Below are 20,408 nucleotides of genomic sequence, written 5' to 3'. Positions count from 1 at the left end.
TGCTGCACAAAGGCCCTGGACGCCTGCGGGGCTGGTGCTAGGTCCAGGGCCTGCACGGTGCGGGGGGCTGCCCCGTCCATCAGGGATGGCCAGGGCCTGGGCTGGGATCCCAGGGGCTTCGGGGAGGAGAGGCCGCTCCCGTCCCCCCAGACCCTGCTAGGAAGAGACTGAAGTCGCCGCCAGGCGGGTGCAGCCACCCCAGTGCCCACGGGCACGCAGCCCTGCAGGCCCAGGCTGCCGCAGGGGCTGGGAGGCTCCAGGGATGGGGAAGGACCTAGAAAGGAAGAAAACTGGAAAGGAGTCCACGCCTGGTATCTCCCCGGCGTGTCTGGTGGCCGGATGGGAAGGACTCAGGCCCCGTGCAGGGGCAGCCACCGAAGACGGTTTCACCCATGGCCACGAAGAAGCAGGCAGTCAGGCAGGGCCTGGACAGTGCGGTCAGATGTGGCCGTGGTGGCCGGTCGTGCCCCGACGCAGCTGGTCACGTGGTGTCGCGTCGGGGGTCCGGCTGTGAGACCATGGCGGAGGTGGGCAGCTCCAGTCCATCTCTGCCAGGCTTGCTCCGGCGCATGACCAGGCTGCCAGGGGAGGAAGGGGGAAGCCGGGGCTGAGATGGTGGCGGCGCCTATGGCAGTGTTAGCCCACGGCCTTCCTGGGGCCGCGTGCGCCACGCGCCGGGGCCGCTGGTCTGGGACAGCAGGACAGGCGGGCTCAGATCCCATCGGGTGTTGCTCAGAGCTGGGTGACCGGTGAAGCTGAGCCAGATGTGGGCAGATGCCAGGTGCTGCCAGCAGCCAGTGGCACTGGCCTGTGTCCCGGTGTGTTCCAGAGAGAGCGGCTGGACGGGGTCCGGCTGGGTCTGAGGAGTCATGTCCCAGGGTCCTGAGCCACACACATCTATGCCCTGCCGTGGCCGTGGATATGTTGGCGTGCAGATCCTGCTGGGGCGCTCCCTGCACCTGGGCATGCAGCGGGGGCTGTTCTCTGTGCTGGGGTGTCACCATTTGCAAACGAGGCTCTCGAGGCCCCCCGTGTGGCGACGGGGGCACGGCGTGGGAAGTGTGGGCGTCTCAAGAGCGCGTCTCTCCACCTGCGCACGTCGGGCGCTGCAGCAGCTTGGCCAACGGTGGGGTGATGGGGCACCAGAGAGGACCTGTCGTAGGGCGGGAGCTTTGCTGCCCTCTGCAGGCCGGGGGGAGTCCGCGCCGCGATGCGCACCCGTGTGCCGGGCTTGTCCGGCTCCGCGCCACGGAGGCCCAGGCGGCCGGCCGGCCCACGGCACGCAGGGAGGGCAGTGGCTGGAGAGGCTTCCCGGTGCTGGGGCCGTCGGGGGGCGCCTGGCCGTGGGCTCTGTGCTGCCCCGGCCGCCTGGGACGCTTCGTTAAGCGCCAGGCGCTGGGTTGTGGGGAAGCAAGTCGAGCCCCGCTCGTTTGTGGCCTCGGTCTGTGGGGGCCGTGCACCGAGGCCCCGAGTGTAATTACCGGCTAATCAGCAGCGCTCTGTAATTACTGGGATTTCCCAGTGCAGCCACGGCTGGCCTCCAGCCGCCCAGCTACCCCCACCCCCCGCCGCAGACCAGCCCGTGGGAGCCCCCAGGGATGTTTCGGGGTGGGGGGACACCCCCAGTGCTGCTCTGGGGTTTCACACCCTGCTTCTATGTGCCAGGGACCTGAGCGAGAACTTCATCCAAGCCGTGCCCAGGAAAGCCTTCCGGGGCGCCACCGACCTCAAGAACCTGTGAGTGCCGCGGCGGGCACGGGGCCAGGCACCCTCTGCTTTGGGGGCGCGGGGGGCCTGTGGGAGCTCTGGGGGTCCAGCCCCAGCCAGGCTGGGCGGTCACTCCCACCCCATCCCTGCTGCACCCAGGGCTGACGCGTGGGGCCAGGGCTCGAGGGCGCCCGCGGGGGGACCCGGAGCTCGGGGAGTGGGCGTGAGACCCCGCGCCCTTGTTCCCCACAGGCAGCTGGACAAGAACCAGATCAGCTGCATCGAGGACGGGGCTTTCCGCGCCCTGCGCGGCCTGGAGGTCCTGTAAGTGGGGCCGGGGCAGGGCTGCCGGGGCGCGGGGCTCGAGCCCCGGAGGGAACGGGGTCTGTGCCCGGCTGCTCGCTGCACTGCCAGGACCCTGGGACTGCACCGTTCCCCCGGGCTGCATGCAGGGGCTGGGTCTCGGCACCCCCATCGTATTGGGGCTGGGGCGGCCTGGACGAGGGGGGCTCGCTCGGGTCGGAGCCCCCATGCTAGGTCCTGACCCGCCAGCCCTCCCCGCAGCACGCTGAACAACAACAACATCACCACCATCCCTGTCTCCAGCTTCAATCACATGCCCAAGCTGCGAACCTTGTGAGTGCCGGGCGCCGGGGGCGCGTGCCCTTCGGCCGCGTGGGGGGGTTTGCCACGGGGCAGAGGCTGCGGGTCCCGGCCGGCTTGTTGTGCCCACGGGGGGGTGCGCTGCATCCCGGGACCGGGGGGACACGGGGTCCAGTCCTGACGCCCCTACCCTGCTGGGCTCCGACTGCCCTCTGCACCCCCAGAGGGGCCAGGCTGCCCCCAGCACGGTGCCGGGGGTGGCCGGGGCCCCTCGGTGCCATGTCTACGGCAGGGGGCAGGGGCGTGCAGGGCAGGGGGTCCCCAGGCCCTGGCACCGACCTGTCCTCGCCCGCAGCCGCCTGCACTCCAACCAGCTGCTCTGCGACTGCCACCTGGCCTGGCTGTCGCAGTGGCTGCGCCAGCGCCCCACCATCGGGCTCTTCACGCAGTGCGCCGGGCCGCCCGCCCTCCGCGGCCTCAACGTGGCCGAGGTCCAGAAGAACGAGTTCAGCTGCTCGGGTGAGGGGGGGTCCCTGCCCCTGGCTGCCCACCACGCGTGGGGGGTGCTGGCCACGTGCTGCCCCGTCTCACCCGACTGCTGCTCCGCTCCCCCCCCGGGCAGGACAACTGGATGCCGCCCGCGCCCAGATCTGCAGCCTCTCGTCCGGCTCCTGCCCTGCCATGTGCAGCTGCAGCAACGGCATCGTGGACTGCCGCGGCAAGGGGCTGACCGCCATCCCCGCCAACCTGCCCGAGACCATGACCGAGATGTGAGTTGGGCCGTGGGTAGCACAGGTCGGGGCTGGCGCCGGCTCTGGGTTACAGCTGCCCCGGGGGCACGTTCCTGACCCCTGGCTCTAGCTGATGCCCCAGGGGGCATGGGGCTGGATCAGGCCCTGAAGGCCGCGATGCGTGCAGGGGGTGGCGCAGGACCCTCCACAAGCAGGACGTCGCTGTGGATTGTGCAGCATTAAACATGTAAATGCAGATAATCTCCTCAGGGAAATCCAATTACAGGCGGGCAGGGACCCGCCGCAGCCGCCAGCAGGTGGGCAGAAAGCGCCTCCTGCCGGGAGAGCCGGGGAGCTGCAGCCCCACAAGCACGGCCCCCCAGCCAGCCCCCACCCCATGCCCCGCAGCACCCCTGCTCGGGGCCGGAGCCTCCTTCCATCCACCTTTCTACCCGCAGACGCCTGGAGCTGAATGGCATCAAGTCCATCCCGCCCGGCGCCTTCTCGCCCTACAAGAAGCTGCGGAGGATGTAAGCGGCCGCCTGTGCTGCCAGGACCCGCCCTGGGATTTCCCCTTCCCACCCCTGTGGTCGTGCTCCCCCGCCGCACTGCCCTGCCCACTCCGTGCACCTTGGTCTGGGGTCTCGGGGGCAAGGAGGGGACGAGGCCCTGCTCGTGCTGCCAGCGGGTGCCCGGGCTGGGGCCAAGGATGGAGCCGTGACCCTTGCGTTTCAGAGACCTGAGCAACAACCAGATCTCGGAGATCGCACCCGACGCCTTCCAGGGGCTGCGCTCGCTGAACTCGCTGTGAGTCCCGCGCCGGCCCCGGGGTCTCCACCGGCCCTGCCCGGGGGAGCGGGAGAGGGAAGCCCTCCTGCTGCTGCATGTCAGGCTCTGGGCCTGCTTTGTTTATTACAAGGGATGCTTGATTAATTACATAGCTCAGATGGGCTGCACTAACCTGTCCTTGTCCATAGGAGGTCTATATTGAGCAGATTCTTTTTGGTATTGGGTGGTGGAACCGGAGCGTGCTCCATCCACTCCATGCATTGACCTGGTATTGCAGTGCTTCCAGGACTGGTGCAAAAAAACAGGGGGGAAAAAAAAAAAAAAAAAAGAGCCCCTGACCCGCAGCCCTGCCCTGCCCTGCCGGGCCTGTCCCGTGCCTCTCCAGACGGAGGATGAGCTGCCCCAGCTGTGTGCAAACTCGTGGCCAAGCTGAGGCTGCAAAACTCATCTCACTTGTGCCGCAGGGTGAACAGAGGAGGAGCGGGGGCACCCCCAGCCCAGCCGAGAGCCAGACCCTCTGGGACCAGGCCGGGCTGGCGGAGGGGGGGTCCCACTGAGGTCCCGGCAGGGCTGGGGGGGCAGAGCCGGGTGCCCGCGGGTGCAGCCACACTAATGACCGGCTCCGTCCTCCAGGGTCCTCTACGGGAACAAGATCACCGACCTGCCCAAGGGCGTCTTCGGGGGGCTCTTTGCCCTGCAGCTGCTGTAAGGACGCGCTGGCTGGTCCGGGGCTGAGTGGTGGGGGCGGCGGGCTGCCAGCATCCAGTTGCCGTCACACGGCCGCGGCGCCCCGTCGCAGAGCGCATGGGCTCAGTCCAGGCCGGTGCTTGTCCAGCCCGTGCCTGTGGCCCCCCACTGATGGGGTCCCAGCATCTTCTCAGGGGAGCCCCCCTAAGGGGCAGGAGCCTCGTACCACGCAGCCGCAGTCTCAGCCCCGCTGCTTGTCCGGCACCCGGAGCAGTGGTTTGCCGTCTGCTTGTAGCAACCCCGTACCCGCAGGCTGTTGGCACCCCCACGCTGCCCCCTCCACCCTCGCGTCCCCGTCTCGGCTGCAAGGTCCCCGCGGTGCTGGGGAGCCCCCGCACGCCGCGGGCGCGCGTCTCCCTGCGGGGTTGGAGCGCGTGCCGGGGGCCAGGAGCTCACGTCGCCGCGGCCGTCCCCCCCGCAGGCTGCTCAACGCCAACAAGATCAACTGCGTCCGCGCCGACGCCTTCCAGGACCTGCAGAACCTGTCGCTGCTCTCGCTCTACGACAACAAGATCCAGACGCTGGCCAAGGGCACCTTCTCCGCCCTGCGCGCCATCCAGACCCTGTGAGCGCAGGGCACCGCGGGCCCGGGCGGGAGGGGAGGGGGCTGCCCCCGGATCCCCTCTTGGGTTACGGGGCCGGCTCCGTCCCGGGGCCCCCAGGGCAGGGCGAAGCGTGGCGGGCAGCGGGGAGCCGTCACGGGACTCCTGGGCTCCCAGGACGGGCCCTCGCCCGCCGGGCCGGAGCAAGGGGAGCAGGGCTGGCACTCACCCCTCTGCCCCCCAGGCACCTGGCCCAGAACCCCTTCATCTGCGACTGCAACCTGAAGTGGCTGGCCGACTTCCTGCGCAGCAACCCCGTGGAGACGAGCGGCGCGCGCTGCGCCAGCCCCCGGCGCCTGGCCAACAAGCGCATCGGCCAGATCAAGAGCAAGAAGTTTCGCTGCTCGGGTGAGTGCCCGGCCCCTCGCCCGCCCCGCGGGCTCCCAGCCCAGCCCCAGTGCCCCGGGGAGGCCGCAGACTCAGTCCGAGGTGGGGGAAGCTGAGGCAGGACCAGCCCAGGCTCCCCATGTCCGCTCACCGGCGCCTGCCTGTTTCTCTCTGCAGCCAAGGAGCAGTATTTCATCCCAGGTGAGAGGACCGGCACGGTGCCGTGGGCGGGGTGTGTGCAGAGACCTGTCTTGGGGGAGAGGGGACTGTTTTCTGCATGCTCCCCCAGCATCCTGGAGAGGCAGACCCCCTCCCGTGCGCCCCGGCCCTGCCCCCCTCCCCGAGAGCCAGGGGCTCACAGCCGGCCCCGCGCAGGGACGGAGGATTACCAGCTCAACAGCGAGTGCAACAGCGACGTGGTGTGCCCGCCCAAGTGCCGCTGCGACGCCGGTGTGGTGGAGTGCTCCAACCTGAAGCTCACCAAGATCCCCGACCGCATCCCGCAGTCCACGGCCGAGCTGTAAGCCCCCCGCCCACCCCCTCAGAGCCATGTTCTCCGCGTCCCCGAGTCTGCCTTGCAGGGGCTGCCCGTGGGCGCTCTCCCGCCGGCGGGAGCTGAGTGCCCGCCTGCGCTGGCTGGGGAGGGGGGGGCCGTGGCGGGGCGTCCGGGGCTTGCCCCAGGTCTGCCCGCCCCTGCACACTGCTGGAGCCACGGGGCTGGGTGCGCGCCAGGGCCCGGTGCAGCACCGCCTCGCAGCGCCCCGGGCACGGCTCCAGCACTGCCCTCGCCCTCCAGGCGCCTGAACAACAACGAGATCTCCATCCTGGAGGCCACGGGCATCTTCAAGAAGCTCCCGCACCTGAAGAAGATGTGAGTGCGCGCAGGGTGGGAGGGGGCCAGTCGGCGCAGGGGCAGGGGCAGGGGCGGGGGCTCCCACAGACCCAGGGCAGTGCTGGAGCCCGCTGGTTGAGGTCAGGATGGTGCAGTTCGCTGCCATGCGCGGAGCAGGGCACACGGGTCTGGAGGGGAAGTTGCTCCCTGGGCTCTGGCCACAAAGCAGCCACGGACTGGGGTGGTCCCGGAGAGCTCTTCCTGGGTGCCCACCGGCCCGGGGTGGACGTGGGCGGCCCCCAGCACCATTGGCACCCTTCCGTGGTCGTGGGACGCGAGGGGATGCGTTTCCAGGGCTCGGGCTGGGGGGTGAGGTGCCTCCAGCACCCGCCCTGGGGTCCCAGCTGCCCCCGCCCCCCCGCAGCAACCTGAGCAACAACAAGGTGACGGAGATCGAGGACGGGACCTTCGAGGGGGCGGCATCCGTCAGCGAGCTCCATCTCACCGTCAACCAGCTGGAGTCGGTGCGCAGCGCCATGTTTCGGGGCCTGGATGGGCTCAGGACCCTGTGAGTGCCCCAGACCCAGGCGGGTGTTATCCGGCCGTACGGACCCGGGGGGGGGTCAGGGGCCCCCTGCTGCTGCTCCTGTCAAGGAAGGGAGGGGGTCGCAGTTTGCTGGTCTGAGCTGCGGGCCTATTGCTGCCGCAGTGGGAGGGGAGGGGACAGGTACGTCCCAGGGCTGCTCGGGTGCGCCCAGGCTCCTTGCTCAGCCCCTGGGCCAAGGCTTGCAGGCGCGTGGGCTGGGCTGGGCTGGGCCGGCATGGAGCAGGACGGGGTGCTGTCCCTAACCCTAATCCTACCCCCCAGGATGCTGAGGAACAACCGGATCAGCTGCATCCACAACGACAGCTTCACGGGGCTGCGCAGCGTGCGCCTGCTCTCGCTCTACGACAACCAGATCAGCACCATCGCGCCCGGCGCCTTCGACACCCTGCAGTCGCTCTCCACCCTGTGAGCCGGGGCAGGGGCAGGGCGGGGTCTCCGCGTGGGGCAGACACGTGCGAGGGCGGGGGGCTCGCGGTCCTGCTCCCCTGCTGACTTCCTCCCTGCCCGCCTGGTAGAGCCGGAGACGGGCACCAGGGCGTTGGGGGCTTCTGTGTGCGGAGGGTGAGGCCAGGCCAGCCTAGACGAGAGACGCTGGAGGGGGACAGGAGGTTTCCAAAATACTCTGTGGAGAAGAGAGAGTCACTCGGGATTTATTCCTGACTGTCTCTCACTGGACAAGAACGGGGGGCGCTGCATGACACGAGCAGGCCGGCAGTTCAAAACGAACACTGGGACATCGTTTCCCCCAGTTTGGGATTAAAGGGGGAGCTTGTGGCCCCCAGCCACGGTGGGAGCTGAGCTCAGCCAGATTCGCGCCGGGTCGGACACGTGCTCGGAGGGAAGGGGCATCAGTCACTATTGAGCGGGGCGCGGCCTCTGCATCGGACCTGCCTGGACCTGTGCTGCAAGGGGGAGAGGAGCGGGGGGACCTGCTGGGGCCCAGGTCCCTCTCCCGCCAGCCACCGCTCTCTGCCTTGTGCGACACCAGGGCCTGGGGAGCACGGACCCAGGTCTGACCCCACACGGGGCAGCCCCAATGCTCTGAAGCCCGTCTCCGCTGCCTCTGGGCTCTGTGCCTTGGTGGTGCTGGGCACAGGGCCTGCTCGCGTGCGCTTGAGTGCCTGGGGCTCCAGCCCACGTCACCCCCACACCCGCCGTCCCCGCAGGAACCTCCTGGCCAACCCCTTCAACTGCAACTGCCAGCTGGCCTGGCTCGGGGACTGGCTGCGCAAGAGGAAGATCGTGACCGGGAACCCGCGGTGCCAGAACCCCGACTTCCTGCGCCAGATCCCGCTGCAGGACGTCGCCTTCCCCGACTTCCGCTGCGAGGAAGGTAGCGCAGCCCCAGCGCCATCCAGCCGTGGCCCCCGGCGCTGGCAGCAGGCCCTGCCCTCCTCCGTGCGCGGTGCCACGGCCCGTGCGCCCCGCCGGACGGCTCCACGGCGCGCGGTCTGGGGGCGGGGGCGTGGAGCTGCGTGCACAGCGGGGTTTGGCCTCACCTGCCTGCGGCCACTCCGGTTCAGCTCTGGGGGTGAACAAGCCGGGGTAAAAGCCCCTGAAACCAGGCTTGTCTACACCGCAGTGTTCATCTGGATTGAGAGCGCGGTGCATCGGTGCGCTGGATTGGGCCCGGCCATGGGGCAGAGCTGAGTGTGTGTGTGTACATTGCACGTGTGCGTCAAGGATACTAAATCACTTTGGTTCAGCCGTGCAAGCCCGTGCACGCCCTCCCGGCCGGGCCCTTCTGGGGAGGTGCAGCCATGGGCCGGCTCCAGCCAGGCTGCCATTGCGGGGTCCGCTGGGGGGGCACTTCCAGGCAGGACGGAGCAGCAGGCAGAGCGGGGGGTCACCCCAGGGTCTGCAGGGATCCCGCTTGCCCAGGGCTTTGCCTCTCCCCCAGAACAGAGCCGAGCTGTCTGCTGCCTCCCAGGCTCCTGGGCTCTGCTGGCTGCCCCGGGGGGCGGGGAAGGGATGTTTCCCCCTTGCTGCAGGTGTCAAGGTTTTCCCGCTCCCCCGAGGCGCTGGTGCTGCTGCAGCCCGGCTGGGCTGGGCCAATGCTCCTGCTGGCACCGACCCCGCAGGGTCCTGGCGGGAGGGTCTTGCCCCCGCGCTCAGGCTCAGCCCCGCGCGGCACTGGGGCAGGAGGGGATTTCCCCCTGCTCAGAATGGTTGCACTGGGGGGGTTCGCCTGGATGGGGACTGGAGCAGTCGTGACCTTGGGAGGGCCCGAGGCTCCCCAGGACAGCCCCTCCAAGGGCCGGGGTCTCCTCCCGGCCGCAGCTCGGCTCACCCCGTTCCTCCCCTCGCAGGCCAGGAGGAGCCGGGCTGCATCCCGCGGCCCCAGTGCCCGCAGGAATGCACCTGCCTGGACACCGTCGTCCGCTGCAGCAACAAGCACCTGAAGGCGCTGCCCAAGGGCATCCCCAAGAACGTCACCGAGCTGTGAGTACCCTGGGGGCGTCTCCCCCGCGGCCGCGGGAAAGCAGGACCCCAGCCTGGCTGGGAGGAGATGGGTGACTGGAGGGTCCCTGCACCGGCTGCTCCCATGGGGTGACTGTCACGTGTGGGCACGGGGGCACGAGCGGAGCCCGGCACGGCCGAGCCCAGCTAAGAAGACCCGGTTCGCATTTGTCTGGGAAGGAGGGAGGTGAAGCGGCAGGGCCCCTGCGCCTGCGGTGCTGCCGGCTGGGGCGTGGAGCAGGCCCCCGCGGCTGGGCAGATGGGCCTCGTCTGCCAGGCGCCCCCGGACGCCGGCGCCTTTGGGCAGGGAGGTCGCGTCTGCCGCTGCGTCTTGGAGCCGGCTCCAGACCCGGGGCTGTGCAGACAGGAACAGCCACCCGCGGCGCGGGGATGTTTTCACAGCTGCCCCGTTGCAGCTCTCCCTGGGCTGGAGGGGCTCCCGGTGGGGGGCACGATGGCTTCCAGTGGGAGGGCTGGGGGTGCTCCTGTGTCCCCCCTCCTCTTGCTGCGCCGGGTCTCTGGCAGCTGGGGGATGCCTTAGGCCGAGTCCCCGGTCGCGTCGGGGCGCAGGGACCCCAGTGGGCCGCACCCCCCCCGGCACGCGGCTCGGCCCCGCGGTGCCGCCCCATCGAGGCCTCGGCCATGCAGGGGCAGCCCGATGCAGGCAGTGTTTGGGGGGCCGACGGCTCCAGGAAGCCAGACTGCGGCTATGGGGAGGGGGTGCTGGGCCGGAGCCGAGTCACTGCGCTGGGACTTGCACACACGCCCAGTGTCTGCACATCCCCCCATGGGTGTGCACGCATGCACACACACACACAGAGCATGCACACACACACGTGCACCCTCTGTGAGACCCACAGGTGTGACCGTGGCCCCAGAGGGCAGGGACGCGGCCTGCGCTGCGGTGGCCGAGCTCTGCCCGGCTCGGGCTCTGTGGCCTCCCGGGGCAGGGCCTGGCCCCTTTGTACCGTGGCTGCCCCCGTCGTGCCGCTGCCCCTCACTGCTCGTCTCCTGCAGGTACCTGGATGGGAACCAGTTCACGCAGGTGCCAGGGCAGCTGTCCTCCTTCAAGTACCTGCAGCTGGTGTGAGTACCTGGGCCTGGGGCCCCATGGCTCCAGCCCGGGGCTCGGGGCCAGGCTGGCTGGGGACCCGTGGCCCCTGCAGCGCTGATGCAGGGGTTGCGGTGTGAGCTGGGCTGGCTCTGTCAGGGGCGATCCCCGTGCTGCACCCCCGCTGCATGGCCCTGGGGAGGAGAGAGCGGGGGGAGCCTGGCACAGGGGCAGGGGTGGCGCAGGCTCTGCAGGGACATGTGCTGCTGGCTGGGTGGCACGTGGGCACCCAGGCTGCCTCCTTCCCTGACCCCAGCCCAGCTTCACCCCCCACCATCCGAGCCAGGCTGCTGGGGTGCCCACGGGGGGGTCGGTACCCTGCTCCCACGCCTTCAGCCCTGGTAGTTGCGGGTCACGGAGACCCGGGACCCCTGTGCAAGCAGTGCCCGTGTGGGGGTTGCACACTCTGCCTTCACCCCCATTGGCACTGGTCTGAGCTGTGCCAGACCCTGGGGCAGGGGTGTGGACCTGGCAAGGGGTGCTGCCCAGCACGGTGCCCTGCTCCCTGCCCACCCGAGCACCGTGAGGGGTAGCAGGGCCCTTGCCGTCCCCATGGGCCCTGTGCTGGGAGGGGCGCGGGGCGCCCTGGAACCGGGCTGGAGGAGGGGGTGCAGCCCCCGCTCCTGCCGTATCTCAGGGCCCGGGGAGGCTGGCTACGGGCGGGGGCTGGACCGGCTGAGACGGGAGCTCTGTGCTGAAACCCACCTTGTGTTTTCCAGTGACCTGAGCAACAACAAGATCAGCTCCTTGAGCAACTCGTCCTTCACCAACATGAGCCAGCTCACCACCCTGTGCGTGCCTGTGCTCGGGACCCGGGGGCGCTGCCGGGACGGGGGTGGGGGGCTCGTGCTTCTCGGGGCGCGCTCCGGCAGGAGCACAGCAGCTCGGGCCCTGGCGGGGTGGCGGAGGCGCGAAGGGTGGCGGACGGGCAGGGGTCCTGGCGGGGTGAACGGTGCCATGACCGTGTTGCCTCCCCCCAGGATCCTGAGCTACAACGCCCTGCAGTGCATCCCGCCGCTGGCCTTCAAGGGCCTCTGCTCCCTCCGGCTGCTGTGAGTACTGCGGTGTCCCGGGCGCTTGGCCGGCTGCGGTGGGAGTAGCGTGCGCCAGCCTGCCGCCCTCCTTGTGCCGGCACGGGTGGGGGGCTCTCCACCAGACGCAGCGCCCGCCCCATCACCATGGCCCCCATGCCAGACGAGGCAGCGGGCTCAGTCGCAGCCCCCCGGCCGTGCCACGGTGGAGGGGCAGGGCTGGCCGGACCCCCACGTCCCGGCTCTGGTCTGGGACCCGCGGCCAGCACCCATGGGCTCAGAGCCTTGCCCTCTGCGCAGGTCTCTGCACGGCAATGACATCTCCAGCCTCCCCGAGGGCATCTTTGCCGACGTCACCTCCCTGTCCCACCTGTGAGTAGCGGCCGGCACCCGCCCCGGCAGGGGGAGCGTGGCCCGAGCGTGCCACGGCGCCGGGGGTTTGGGAGGCTGCTCTGGGCTCTACCTGTCCTGGCCACGCACTTGATGCCAGGCTTGGAGAGCGATGCCCGTGTCCTTCCCGCAGCCACGTGTTGGCCACCGTCCAGGGGATGGAGGAGGGATGCAATGTGCCCCCTGCTGGAGACACGTGTGCGCTGCATCAGCCTGTCTCGCACCCACGGGTGCAGGGAAAGCCGGCGGTGCCCGGGGCCATTTGCACCCCCAAGGGTGGCTTCCCCAGGCTGTGCCGTGCTCAGGCCCGGTGCTCCCTCCTGTGTGCAGGGCCATCGGTGCCAACCCCTTGCACTGCAACTGCCACCTGCGCTGGTTGTCCAGCTGGGTCAAGACTGGCTACAAGGAGCCCGGCATTGCCCGCTGCGCCGGGCCCCCCGACATGGAGGGCAAGCTGCTGCTCACCACCCCTGCCAAGAAGTTTGAGTGCCAAGGTGAGGCTGGGGCCAGGCTGCAGGGTGCGACGGGCCCGGGGGTGGCGGGGCCCAGCTGCAATCTGCTGCTGGGGCCATTCCTGCTCTGTGCCTCAGTTCCCCACCCTGTGAAATGGGGGCAGTGATCCAGCGAGGGGGAAAGGCTGGCAGCTTCCAGGGCACAAAGGGGCACAGGACAGCGCTGGGACCGCCGCAGCTGCCTCTTGGCCCCTCGGCCGTAGCTACCCCATGACCTCCCCCCGCAGGTCCACCAGCCCTGAGCATCCAGGCCAAGTGCAACCCCTGCGTCTCCGGGCCCTGCCAGAACCGCGGCACCTGCCACAGCGACCCGCTCGGCTCCTACCGCTGCGCCTGCCCCAGCGGCTACCAGGTGAGGGGCCGAGGAGGGGTCCCCAGCCCGGCCTGGCCCCTGCGGGGAGGGCGAGGGGCAGCCAGCGGCTTGCAGGGGCTCTGCTCTGCGCCCCGGGTCGGGATCCAGGCACCGCTGCGCCCTGCGTCCGGGCACTCCTGGAGGGTCCCGGTTCCTTGCCTTGACCTTTGCCCTTTGCTCCCCCCGGCCAGGGCCGGGACTGCGACGTGGCGCTCAACAGCTTGCAGGGGCTCTGCTCTGCGCCCCGGGTCGAGATCCAGGCACCGCTGCGCCCTGCGCCCGGGCACTCCTGGAGGGTCCCGGTTCCTTGCCTTGACCTTTGCCCTTTGCTCCCCCCGGCCAGGGCCGGGACTGCGACGTGGCGCTCAACAGCTGCAGCAGCCGCCCCTGCGCCCACGGCGGCACCTGCCAGCCCCAGGGCGGGGAGGGGGCCGGCTTCAGGTGAGTGCACGGGCCCCAGGCCCTGCCCGCCCGCCCCCTCTAGGACCCTGCAGCCAGAGCCCCCTCCCGCCGGCAGCCCTGGCCTAGCCCCCTGCGCTTCCCAGAAATGGGCTATAATTAGCAGGTGGAAATTAGCACCCGCCCCCATTGCCCGGCACCGAGCAACCTCTGAGCCCATTGCCATGGCGACCCAGCATGCTTGCTGTGGCGCTGCCTGCTCCGTGGGGGCTGGCGGCGCCGGCCGCATCCGCCCCTCCCCCCGGCACGGCCCCTCGGAGCCCTCCTGGGCAGCCCCGCCTCGGTGCACACGTGTGTGCACTTGCACGTCGGCACGTGGCCGCGCCTGGCTTCTGCCCTGGCAGCCGGGGCAGCAGGTGCTGAGCCAGGGCAACGCCCCGGCATCGGCCTGGGAGGGGGCAACTCACAGGGGTCCCACGGCAGGGACCGGGGTTGTGGCTGGGGAAGGGGCTGGGGGCCTGGGTCCTGTGGGCGAGGGGGCGGTCACGCTGCCTCGTGCCCCCGGCAGGTGCCTCTGCGCTGAGGGCTTTGAGGGGCCGACATGCGGCACCGTCACGGACCACTGCCGGGACCGCGCCTGCGAGCACGGCGGCACCTGCCTGCACGAGCCTCGCAACTACACCTGCCTGTGCCCGCCCGCCTACACAGGTAGGGGCGGCTCTGCCGGGGCTGCCCCAGCACCCGCCCCCCGTCTGGGGTCCCCGCGGCACCCGCCAGAGAAGGGCAGAGCCAGCATCGCTGCCCCTCCGCCCATCTCGGTCCCTGTCTGTGTCCGCTTGTCCGATCCCACCGACCCCTGGACGGCGCCGCGATTCGGCCCTGGGTCTCGTGCCTGGCTCTGGGGGCCGCGGGGCCCCGTCTACACGAAGGCTGCCGTGCTGGTGGCGGCAGTGGGTGCTGGACAGCTGTGGCGAGCCCCCGGGAGGCGAGCGGGGTCCAGAGCCCGGTCTGAGCCTGCAGGAGGTGGCGTGGTGGGGGTCGGGGGCTGCCCCAGCCTCTTGCCCTGGGAACCCGGGCGATCAGGGGTGCAAGCTGGATGCCTGGCAGGGCTGAGCTGGCCTCTGTCCTTTCTGCAGGAGCTTCCTGCGAGCAGCTGGTGGACGTCTGCTCCGCAGAGCTGAGCCCCTGCCAGCACGGCGCCACCTGCGTCGTCACCGCCGCGGGGCCCGCGTGAGTACCCCCGCGCAGCCCCTCGGAGGGTCGCCCCGGCCAGGGCCGGCAGCCGGCGGTTGCAGCACAGACCCGCCGCCCTCACCAGCACCCACAGCCAAAGGCATGGTCATGAGGGCGCGGGTGCTGGACCTCCCGCGATGAAAGCAGGGCATTGCCAGCTGGTGCCACAGGGGCTGGCTCTGCAGCGCTGCATCAACCGAAGGGGAGAGGGCTCCTTCCTACCGCAGCCCATGGCCTTCCCAGCTGGCCGGCGCACAGCCCGAGCGGGCAGAGCGGAGACAGCCCTGCTGCCCCCGAAGCGGGCAGTGCCGTGCAGCTGCTGAGCCCCACGGCTCTGCCTCTCCCCCAGGTGCGAGTGTGCCCCCGGCTACGTGGGCGACTGGTGCAGCGAGGACGCCGACGACTGCCAGGACCACCGGTGCCAGCACGGCGCCCGCTGCCGGGACGAGCCCAATGGCTACTCCTGCCTCTGCCCCCCGGGCTACAGGTGCGGGGGGGTCATAGAGAGCCGTGGGGCTGGCAGGGAGCTGTGGCAGCCCAGCCCTGGCAGGATCAGCCCCGTCCAAACCAGCCCAGACAAACCCCGTGTCCGACCTCGGAGTCGCACAACGCAGTTGCCCCTGACAGCCCCAGGGGCCAGGGGGACATCTTCCACTGCCTCCAGCGCAGGGTCTCCCCAGGCATTGGTGGGGGCAGAGGGGCACCACTGGGGCCATGGGCCTGGGGGTTCCCCGGTGCCAGCTGCCCACTCACACCAGCCCTGCCGCCTGTGCCCCGCAGTGGCCAGCTGTGCGAGATGCCAGCGCGCGCGGCCGCCCCGCCTGGCCCCTGTGCCCGGGCCGAGTGCCAGAACGGGGCCAGCTGTGTGGAGCTGGGCGCCCGCGCTGTGTGCCAGTGCCCGCCCAGCTTCGGCGGCCCCAAGTGTGAGAAGCTGCTCAGTGTCGACTTCGTGGACCGCGACACCTACCTGCAGCTCACGCACCTGCCCGACTGGCCCCGGGCCAACATCACCCTGCAGGTCGGGACCGTGCGTGGTGGGAGGGCAATGCCGGGAGGGGGCTGGGGTGGGTCTGGGCTGGGGGTGCCGTACCCCCCCAGTGCCCAGCCCTGACACTGGACCCCCGCTCTCCCCTCAGGTGTCCACGGCCGAGGACAACGGGATCCTGCTGTACAACGGGGACAGTGACCACATGGCCGTGGAGCTGTACCAGGGCCACGTGCGGGTCAGCTACGACCCTGGCTCCTACCCCAGCTCGGCCATCTACAGGTACCGCCTGCCCACCTGGCCCCGGGCTCCGCCAGGCTGTGGTCCGGCAGGGCCAGGGGTCCCCGGTGCCCGGTGCAGCAAGAGCCAGGGTGTGAGCGCTGCCAGGCGGCTGCTGGGGGGGCAGGCTGCAGGCCTGGGGCGCACTACGGGAAGGGGCAGCCTGGGAGGCCTGTGTGTGTACTTGTGTATGTGAGTGTTTGCATGTACGTGTGTGTACAGATGCATGAGTGTGCATATATGTGTGTATGTGAGTGTATGTGTACATGCATGGACTTTGTACGTGTGAGTGCATGTGTACATGGGCATGAATGTATGCACATCTGTGTGCAACTGTACGTGTGCGTGAATGCATGTTCATGTACGAGTGTGTGTGTGTGTGTTCGTATGGATGTACATTGTGTATATGTGTGTGTGTGCATGAGTGCATGTATGTGAGTGTGTGCATGTGTGAGTGTGCATACCCGTGTGCATGCATGTGTATATGGGTGCTGGGTGCTAGGAGCAGGCGTGGGGAGGCAGGGCCGGGTGGGTATGGGACGGCCACACTGCCCTGATGCCTGGGCCTGGCTGCTCGCAGTGCCGAGACCATCAACGACGGGCAGTTCCACACCGTGGAGCTGGTGACCTTTGACCGCACCGTGAACCTCTCCATCGACGGTGGCAGCCCCATGACCATGGACAGCTTCGGCAAACACTACACGCTCACCAGCGAGGCCCCGCTCTACGTGGGCGGTGAGTGCCCGTGGTGCAGCCGGGTGGGCACTGGCACGGCAGCTGGATGTTGCCCCCGGCCCCAGGAGCGGGGCAGCCAGGGGGAGCTACCAGGGCTGGGGCTGACATCTCTCCCCCAGGCAGGATCATGCCAGGGGGCTGTGTGCTGAGCTCTGCCTTCCATGTGTGCATGGACAGCCTAGTGTGGGGCAGTGAAAGTGGTCGTGGGCTGGGGGACAGGACCGGGGAGGAGAGGCTGAGGGACCTGGCCTGATTTAGTCTGCAGAAGAGAAGACTGAGGGGGACTGAATAGCAGCCTTCACCTCCCTGCCGGGGGGCTGCACAGAGGATGGAGCTGGGCTGGTCTCAGTGGGGGCAGACGACAGGACAAGGAGCAATGGGCTCAGGCTGCAGCAAGGGAAATTGAGGTTAACTATTAGGAAAAACTTTCTCACTGAGAGGGTGGTAAAGCACTGGAACGGGTCACCCAGAGAGGTGATGCAGCCTCCATCCCTGGAGGTGTGGAAGACCCGGGTAGACAAAGCCTTGCTAGGATGATGCAGTTGGGGCTGGTCCTGCTCGGAGCAGGGGGGTGGAGCAGATATGCCTCCTGCGGTCCCTTCAGCCCTTGTCCCTGCGATTCTGTGAGACGCCGGGGAAAGGGGACTCTCCACCGCTGCAGGGCTCAAGGCGCGGCTGGGCAGACGCTGGTGGGGGTGCTCTAGGCGCAGTGATGCCCGTGCTCTGCTGTGAGGGGTCCCAGGTTTCTGGGCTCTGCTGGTTGTCACAAAGAGCCAGGAAGGGATTTTTTTTCCCTCTCCTGCTGCATGTGTCAGGGTTATTTTTCCCTTTTCTTAGCAGTGCTGTGTGCTGGTGCTGGTGCTGCTGCAGCCCGGGCTGGGGCTGGGGCTGGGCTGGGCCAATGCTCCTGCTGGCACCGACCCCGCAGGGTCCTGGCTCGCCCCTGAGCTCAGGCTCAGCCCTGCGCTGCACTGGGCCAGGAAGGGATTTTTCCCCCTGCTCAGGCTGGTTTGCACTGGGGGGTTTCCCCTTCCTCTGCAGCGGGGGCACGGCCTGGCCTGGGCTCCGCAGCGCCCACGACGCCCCGGCAGCAGCAGGACGTTGGTGGCCGCAGCCCCCCTGTGTCCCGGGGGCGGGCAGGGGCTGTGTCAGGGGTGACTGTCGTGTGGCTCCAAGATCAGACACGGGGCTTCTCGTGCTGGTTTGGACGGGGCTGATCCTGTCTTGGGCTGGGCTGGGCTAGACTGGATGTGACCCCGCCGCGCCGGGATGCTCTGACCCCATGCTGAGGGTGGTTTAAGGCAGGGGGCCTGGCTGGGGGGGCCACGTCTGCAGGTCTGAGAGACCAGGTCGGGACACCATGCCCCAGCCAGGCCCCAGCGGGCATCTCATGGCCGCGCTCTCCGCAGGGATGCCCGTGGACGTGAACTCAGCCGCCTTCCGCCTGTGGCAGATCCTGAATGGCACCAGCTTCCACGGCTGCATCCGCAACCTGTACATCAACAACGAGCTGCAGGACTTCACCAAGACGCAGATGAAGCCGGGCGTGGTGCCGGGCTGCGAGCCCTGCCGCAAGCTCCTCTGCGTGCACGGCATCTGCCAGCCCAACGCTGCCCCGGGCCCCGTGTGCCACTGTGAGCCGGGCTGGGCCGGGCCCCACTGCGACCAGCCGCTCGCCAGCCCCTGCCAGGGCCACAAGTGAGTGCCCTGCGGCCCCCGCACAGCCCGGCGCTCTCGGGGAGCCCACGGGGTCCAGGCTCAGCTCCGGGAATGGGGCTCACCCGGCTCAGGACGCTGCGCTGGTCTTGTTTGCACAGGGAGGTCAGGAGTGAGGGGCACCAGCAGCAGAGACTCTGTGTGTGTGTGTGTGTGTGTGTGTCCACCCTGCCTGGCACGGGGTGCCGTGGCTGGGGGCTGTTAGCAGCCCAGATCCACCCCGAGGTGGCTGCGTTTCAGAGCAGGGTGAGCTCTGCCAGGGGCTGCCAGTCCCTGGGGACGGCCCCGTGGGTGCCCCCTGCCAGGGGGGCAGAAATCAGTGGTGGGCTGTCCCTTCCCGGGCACCAGCTCACGGGCTGACATGGGCTGTGCCGGCAGGTGCGTGAACGGGGTGTGCGTGCCCCTCGACACGCTCTCCTACAGCTGCCAGTGCCGGGACGGCTACCGCGGCGCCCTCTGCAACCAGCCGGGCGAGCTGCCCAGCCCCTGCCATGGCCTGGCCTGCCTGCACGGGCACTGCCAGGTCTCAGACCGTGGCGAGGCCTCCTGCGACTGCGATGATGGCTTCACTGGTGACCTCTGCGACCAAGGTCAGCACCCCCATGCCAGCCACCCCTTGGGCACCCAGCGCGGGGCCGAGGCTGAGCAGCCCCTGCTCCTGCCTGCCCCGCACCGGGGCTAATTGCAGCCCCGACCCCGCAGAGCGCCCGCCTGACCCTGCCCCGTGTCCCGGCAGAGTCGGAGTGCCGCGGCGAGCCGGTGCGGGACTTCCACCAGGTGCAGCGGGGCTACGCCATCTGCCAGACCACGCGCGCCGTGTCGTGGGTACGGTGCCGCGGTGCCTGCCGGGCGCAGGGCCAGGGCCAGGGCTGCTGCACGGGACTGCGGCTGCGGCGGCGCAAGCACACCTTCGAGTGCAGCGACGGCTCCTCCTTCGTGGACGAGGTGGAGAAGCCCAGCAAATGCGGCTGTGCCCGGTGCATGTAGCTGCTGGCTGCGCCCGCCATGGACCAGGTGTCACGGGCCATGGCCGGACACGGACGGGCCTCAACCGCCAGGACCTGGGGCTGCGGCATGGAGCGGCCGTGTAGATAGGGAGTTTTTTTAAGCACTGCGGGTTCACAAAGGTATTTATATGGCCGGGCGCCTGGGACCTGCCATCTCCTCCCCCGTGGGTGCTGTCAGTGCCCGGCTCCCGGCCGGGAGGGTCAGCCAGTGCCCTGGTCCCTGCCTGCGGGGCTGAGCTTGGCCCTCGGGCACTGCGGGCTCCAACCCTCGCACGAGGCAGCCGGACCCCACGGCTGAGATGGAGCGGCTCGTGCCAGCCCCGGGCCGGCTGCACCTGGGCGCTGTGTGGTGGCACCGTGACCAGAGCTGCCACAGGCATGTGGCACGCCTGGGGCATCACGCCCAGGACTGGCTGGGCAGGGAGGCGCCGGCATCAGGCAGAGCGGGGCTGGGCACGTGGCCGCTCTCCGGGCAGCAGCACGGGGCTGGGCCAGGCCACAGCGGGCGTCTGTGCTGGTGACGGGGGGTGGGCACGGGGCCCCACACGGCTCGGCCGCCTGCAGCCAGCACCGCCTGCCGGGGGCAGCCGCTTGCACTTGTGACATCGGTGACGCCACCTGCCCGCTGGCCCCCGCACCCGGTCCCACCACCCACAGGGTTGCAGCGGTGACACCAGGATGCCCGTGGGTTTGGGGGGGCACCAGGATCTCTGCGGTGGGGGTGCTGCCCCCCCCCGACAGCCCGGTCACCACCTGGGCCATGAGCCACGGATGGGGGGGAGGGGGAGGCGAGCTGCCCGGGCCACTCAGCAGCAGAGCAAGACTTTGGTGGGGGGAGGCTGGCCCCTTGCACCTTGTCCCTCACCCTGGGGCTGGCACCAGCACCGTGACCCCAACGAGCTGCATCTGCCACCAGCCTAACGTGGCCGGTCCCTGCTGCGCCTGGAGCCACGGGCTGAGCTGTGCCATCACCTCCCCCCCAGCCACCGCTCCCCCTCCCCGTGCCGCCGTCTGCCGGACCCCCGAGCCTGCCCCCGGGAAGCCGTCCTGCCCCGGCCCCGAGCCGCGTGGCACGTGCCGGTGGCTGTGGCCGGGCGCTGTCTGCTAACCGCTAAAGTCTCTTTATACAGATACTGACAGATGCTAATATATATTTGTATTTCAGTCTGGTATAGTATTTTTCTATGTGCCGGGGCACCCCCAACCCCCTCCCCAACTGGCCGTGGCTCCTTGGCGTTGGCAGATGCTTCTCA

General features: G+C 69.6%; 1 protein-coding gene across 1 annotated transcript in view; it reads left to right on the top strand.

Annotated features, from left to right (window-relative positions):
* SLIT1 (slit guidance ligand 1) overlaps positions 1-20,319 on the top strand; it is a 45,575-nt gene extending 25,256 nt beyond the window's left edge. Inside the window, exons 5-37 of the mRNA XM_019555498.1 lie at positions 1,666-1,737; positions 1,960-2,031; positions 2,272-2,343; positions 2,666-2,829; positions 2,933-3,080; positions 3,500-3,571; positions 3,777-3,848; positions 4,464-4,535; positions 4,999-5,142; positions 5,364-5,527; positions 5,684-5,707; positions 5,882-6,026; positions 6,303-6,377; positions 6,763-6,906; positions 7,207-7,350; positions 8,112-8,278; positions 9,255-9,387; positions 10,423-10,491; positions 11,236-11,307; positions 11,497-11,568; positions 11,848-11,919; positions 12,268-12,431; positions 12,677-12,801; positions 13,145-13,242; positions 13,769-13,908; positions 14,337-14,430; positions 14,783-14,920; positions 15,214-15,451; positions 15,570-15,700; positions 16,278-16,432; positions 17,842-18,130; positions 18,527-18,738; positions 18,885-20,319. Of these exons, the coding sequence (XP_019411043.1) occupies positions 1,666-1,737; positions 1,960-2,031; positions 2,272-2,343; positions 2,666-2,829; positions 2,933-3,080; positions 3,500-3,571; positions 3,777-3,848; positions 4,464-4,535; positions 4,999-5,142; positions 5,364-5,527; positions 5,684-5,707; positions 5,882-6,026; positions 6,303-6,377; positions 6,763-6,906; positions 7,207-7,350; positions 8,112-8,278; positions 9,255-9,387; positions 10,423-10,491; positions 11,236-11,307; positions 11,497-11,568; positions 11,848-11,919; positions 12,268-12,431; positions 12,677-12,801; positions 13,145-13,242; positions 13,769-13,908; positions 14,337-14,430; positions 14,783-14,920; positions 15,214-15,451; positions 15,570-15,700; positions 16,278-16,432; positions 17,842-18,130; positions 18,527-18,738; positions 18,885-19,135 (4,204 nt within the window). The 3' untranslated portion in view covers positions 19,136-20,319. The remainder of the gene's footprint in view (positions 1-1,665; positions 1,738-1,959; positions 2,032-2,271; positions 2,344-2,665; positions 2,830-2,932; positions 3,081-3,499; positions 3,572-3,776; positions 3,849-4,463; positions 4,536-4,998; positions 5,143-5,363; positions 5,528-5,683; positions 5,708-5,881; positions 6,027-6,302; positions 6,378-6,762; positions 6,907-7,206; positions 7,351-8,111; positions 8,279-9,254; positions 9,388-10,422; positions 10,492-11,235; positions 11,308-11,496; positions 11,569-11,847; positions 11,920-12,267; positions 12,432-12,676; positions 12,802-13,144; positions 13,243-13,768; positions 13,909-14,336; positions 14,431-14,782; positions 14,921-15,213; positions 15,452-15,569; positions 15,701-16,277; positions 16,433-17,841; positions 18,131-18,526; positions 18,739-18,884) is intronic.
* The last annotated feature ends 89 nt before the right edge of the window (positions 20,320-20,408 follow it).

This window comes from Crocodylus porosus, unplaced genomic scaffold (assembly GCF_001723895.1).
Source record: "Crocodylus porosus isolate Cpor-Errol unplaced genomic scaffold, CroPor_comp1, whole genome shotgun sequence".
Lineage (NCBI taxonomy): Eukaryota > Metazoa > Chordata > Crocodylia > Crocodylidae > Crocodylus > Crocodylus porosus.
The sequence above is the reverse complement of the archived record's forward strand: the minus strand, read 5'-3'. Positions and strand labels throughout refer to the sequence as shown.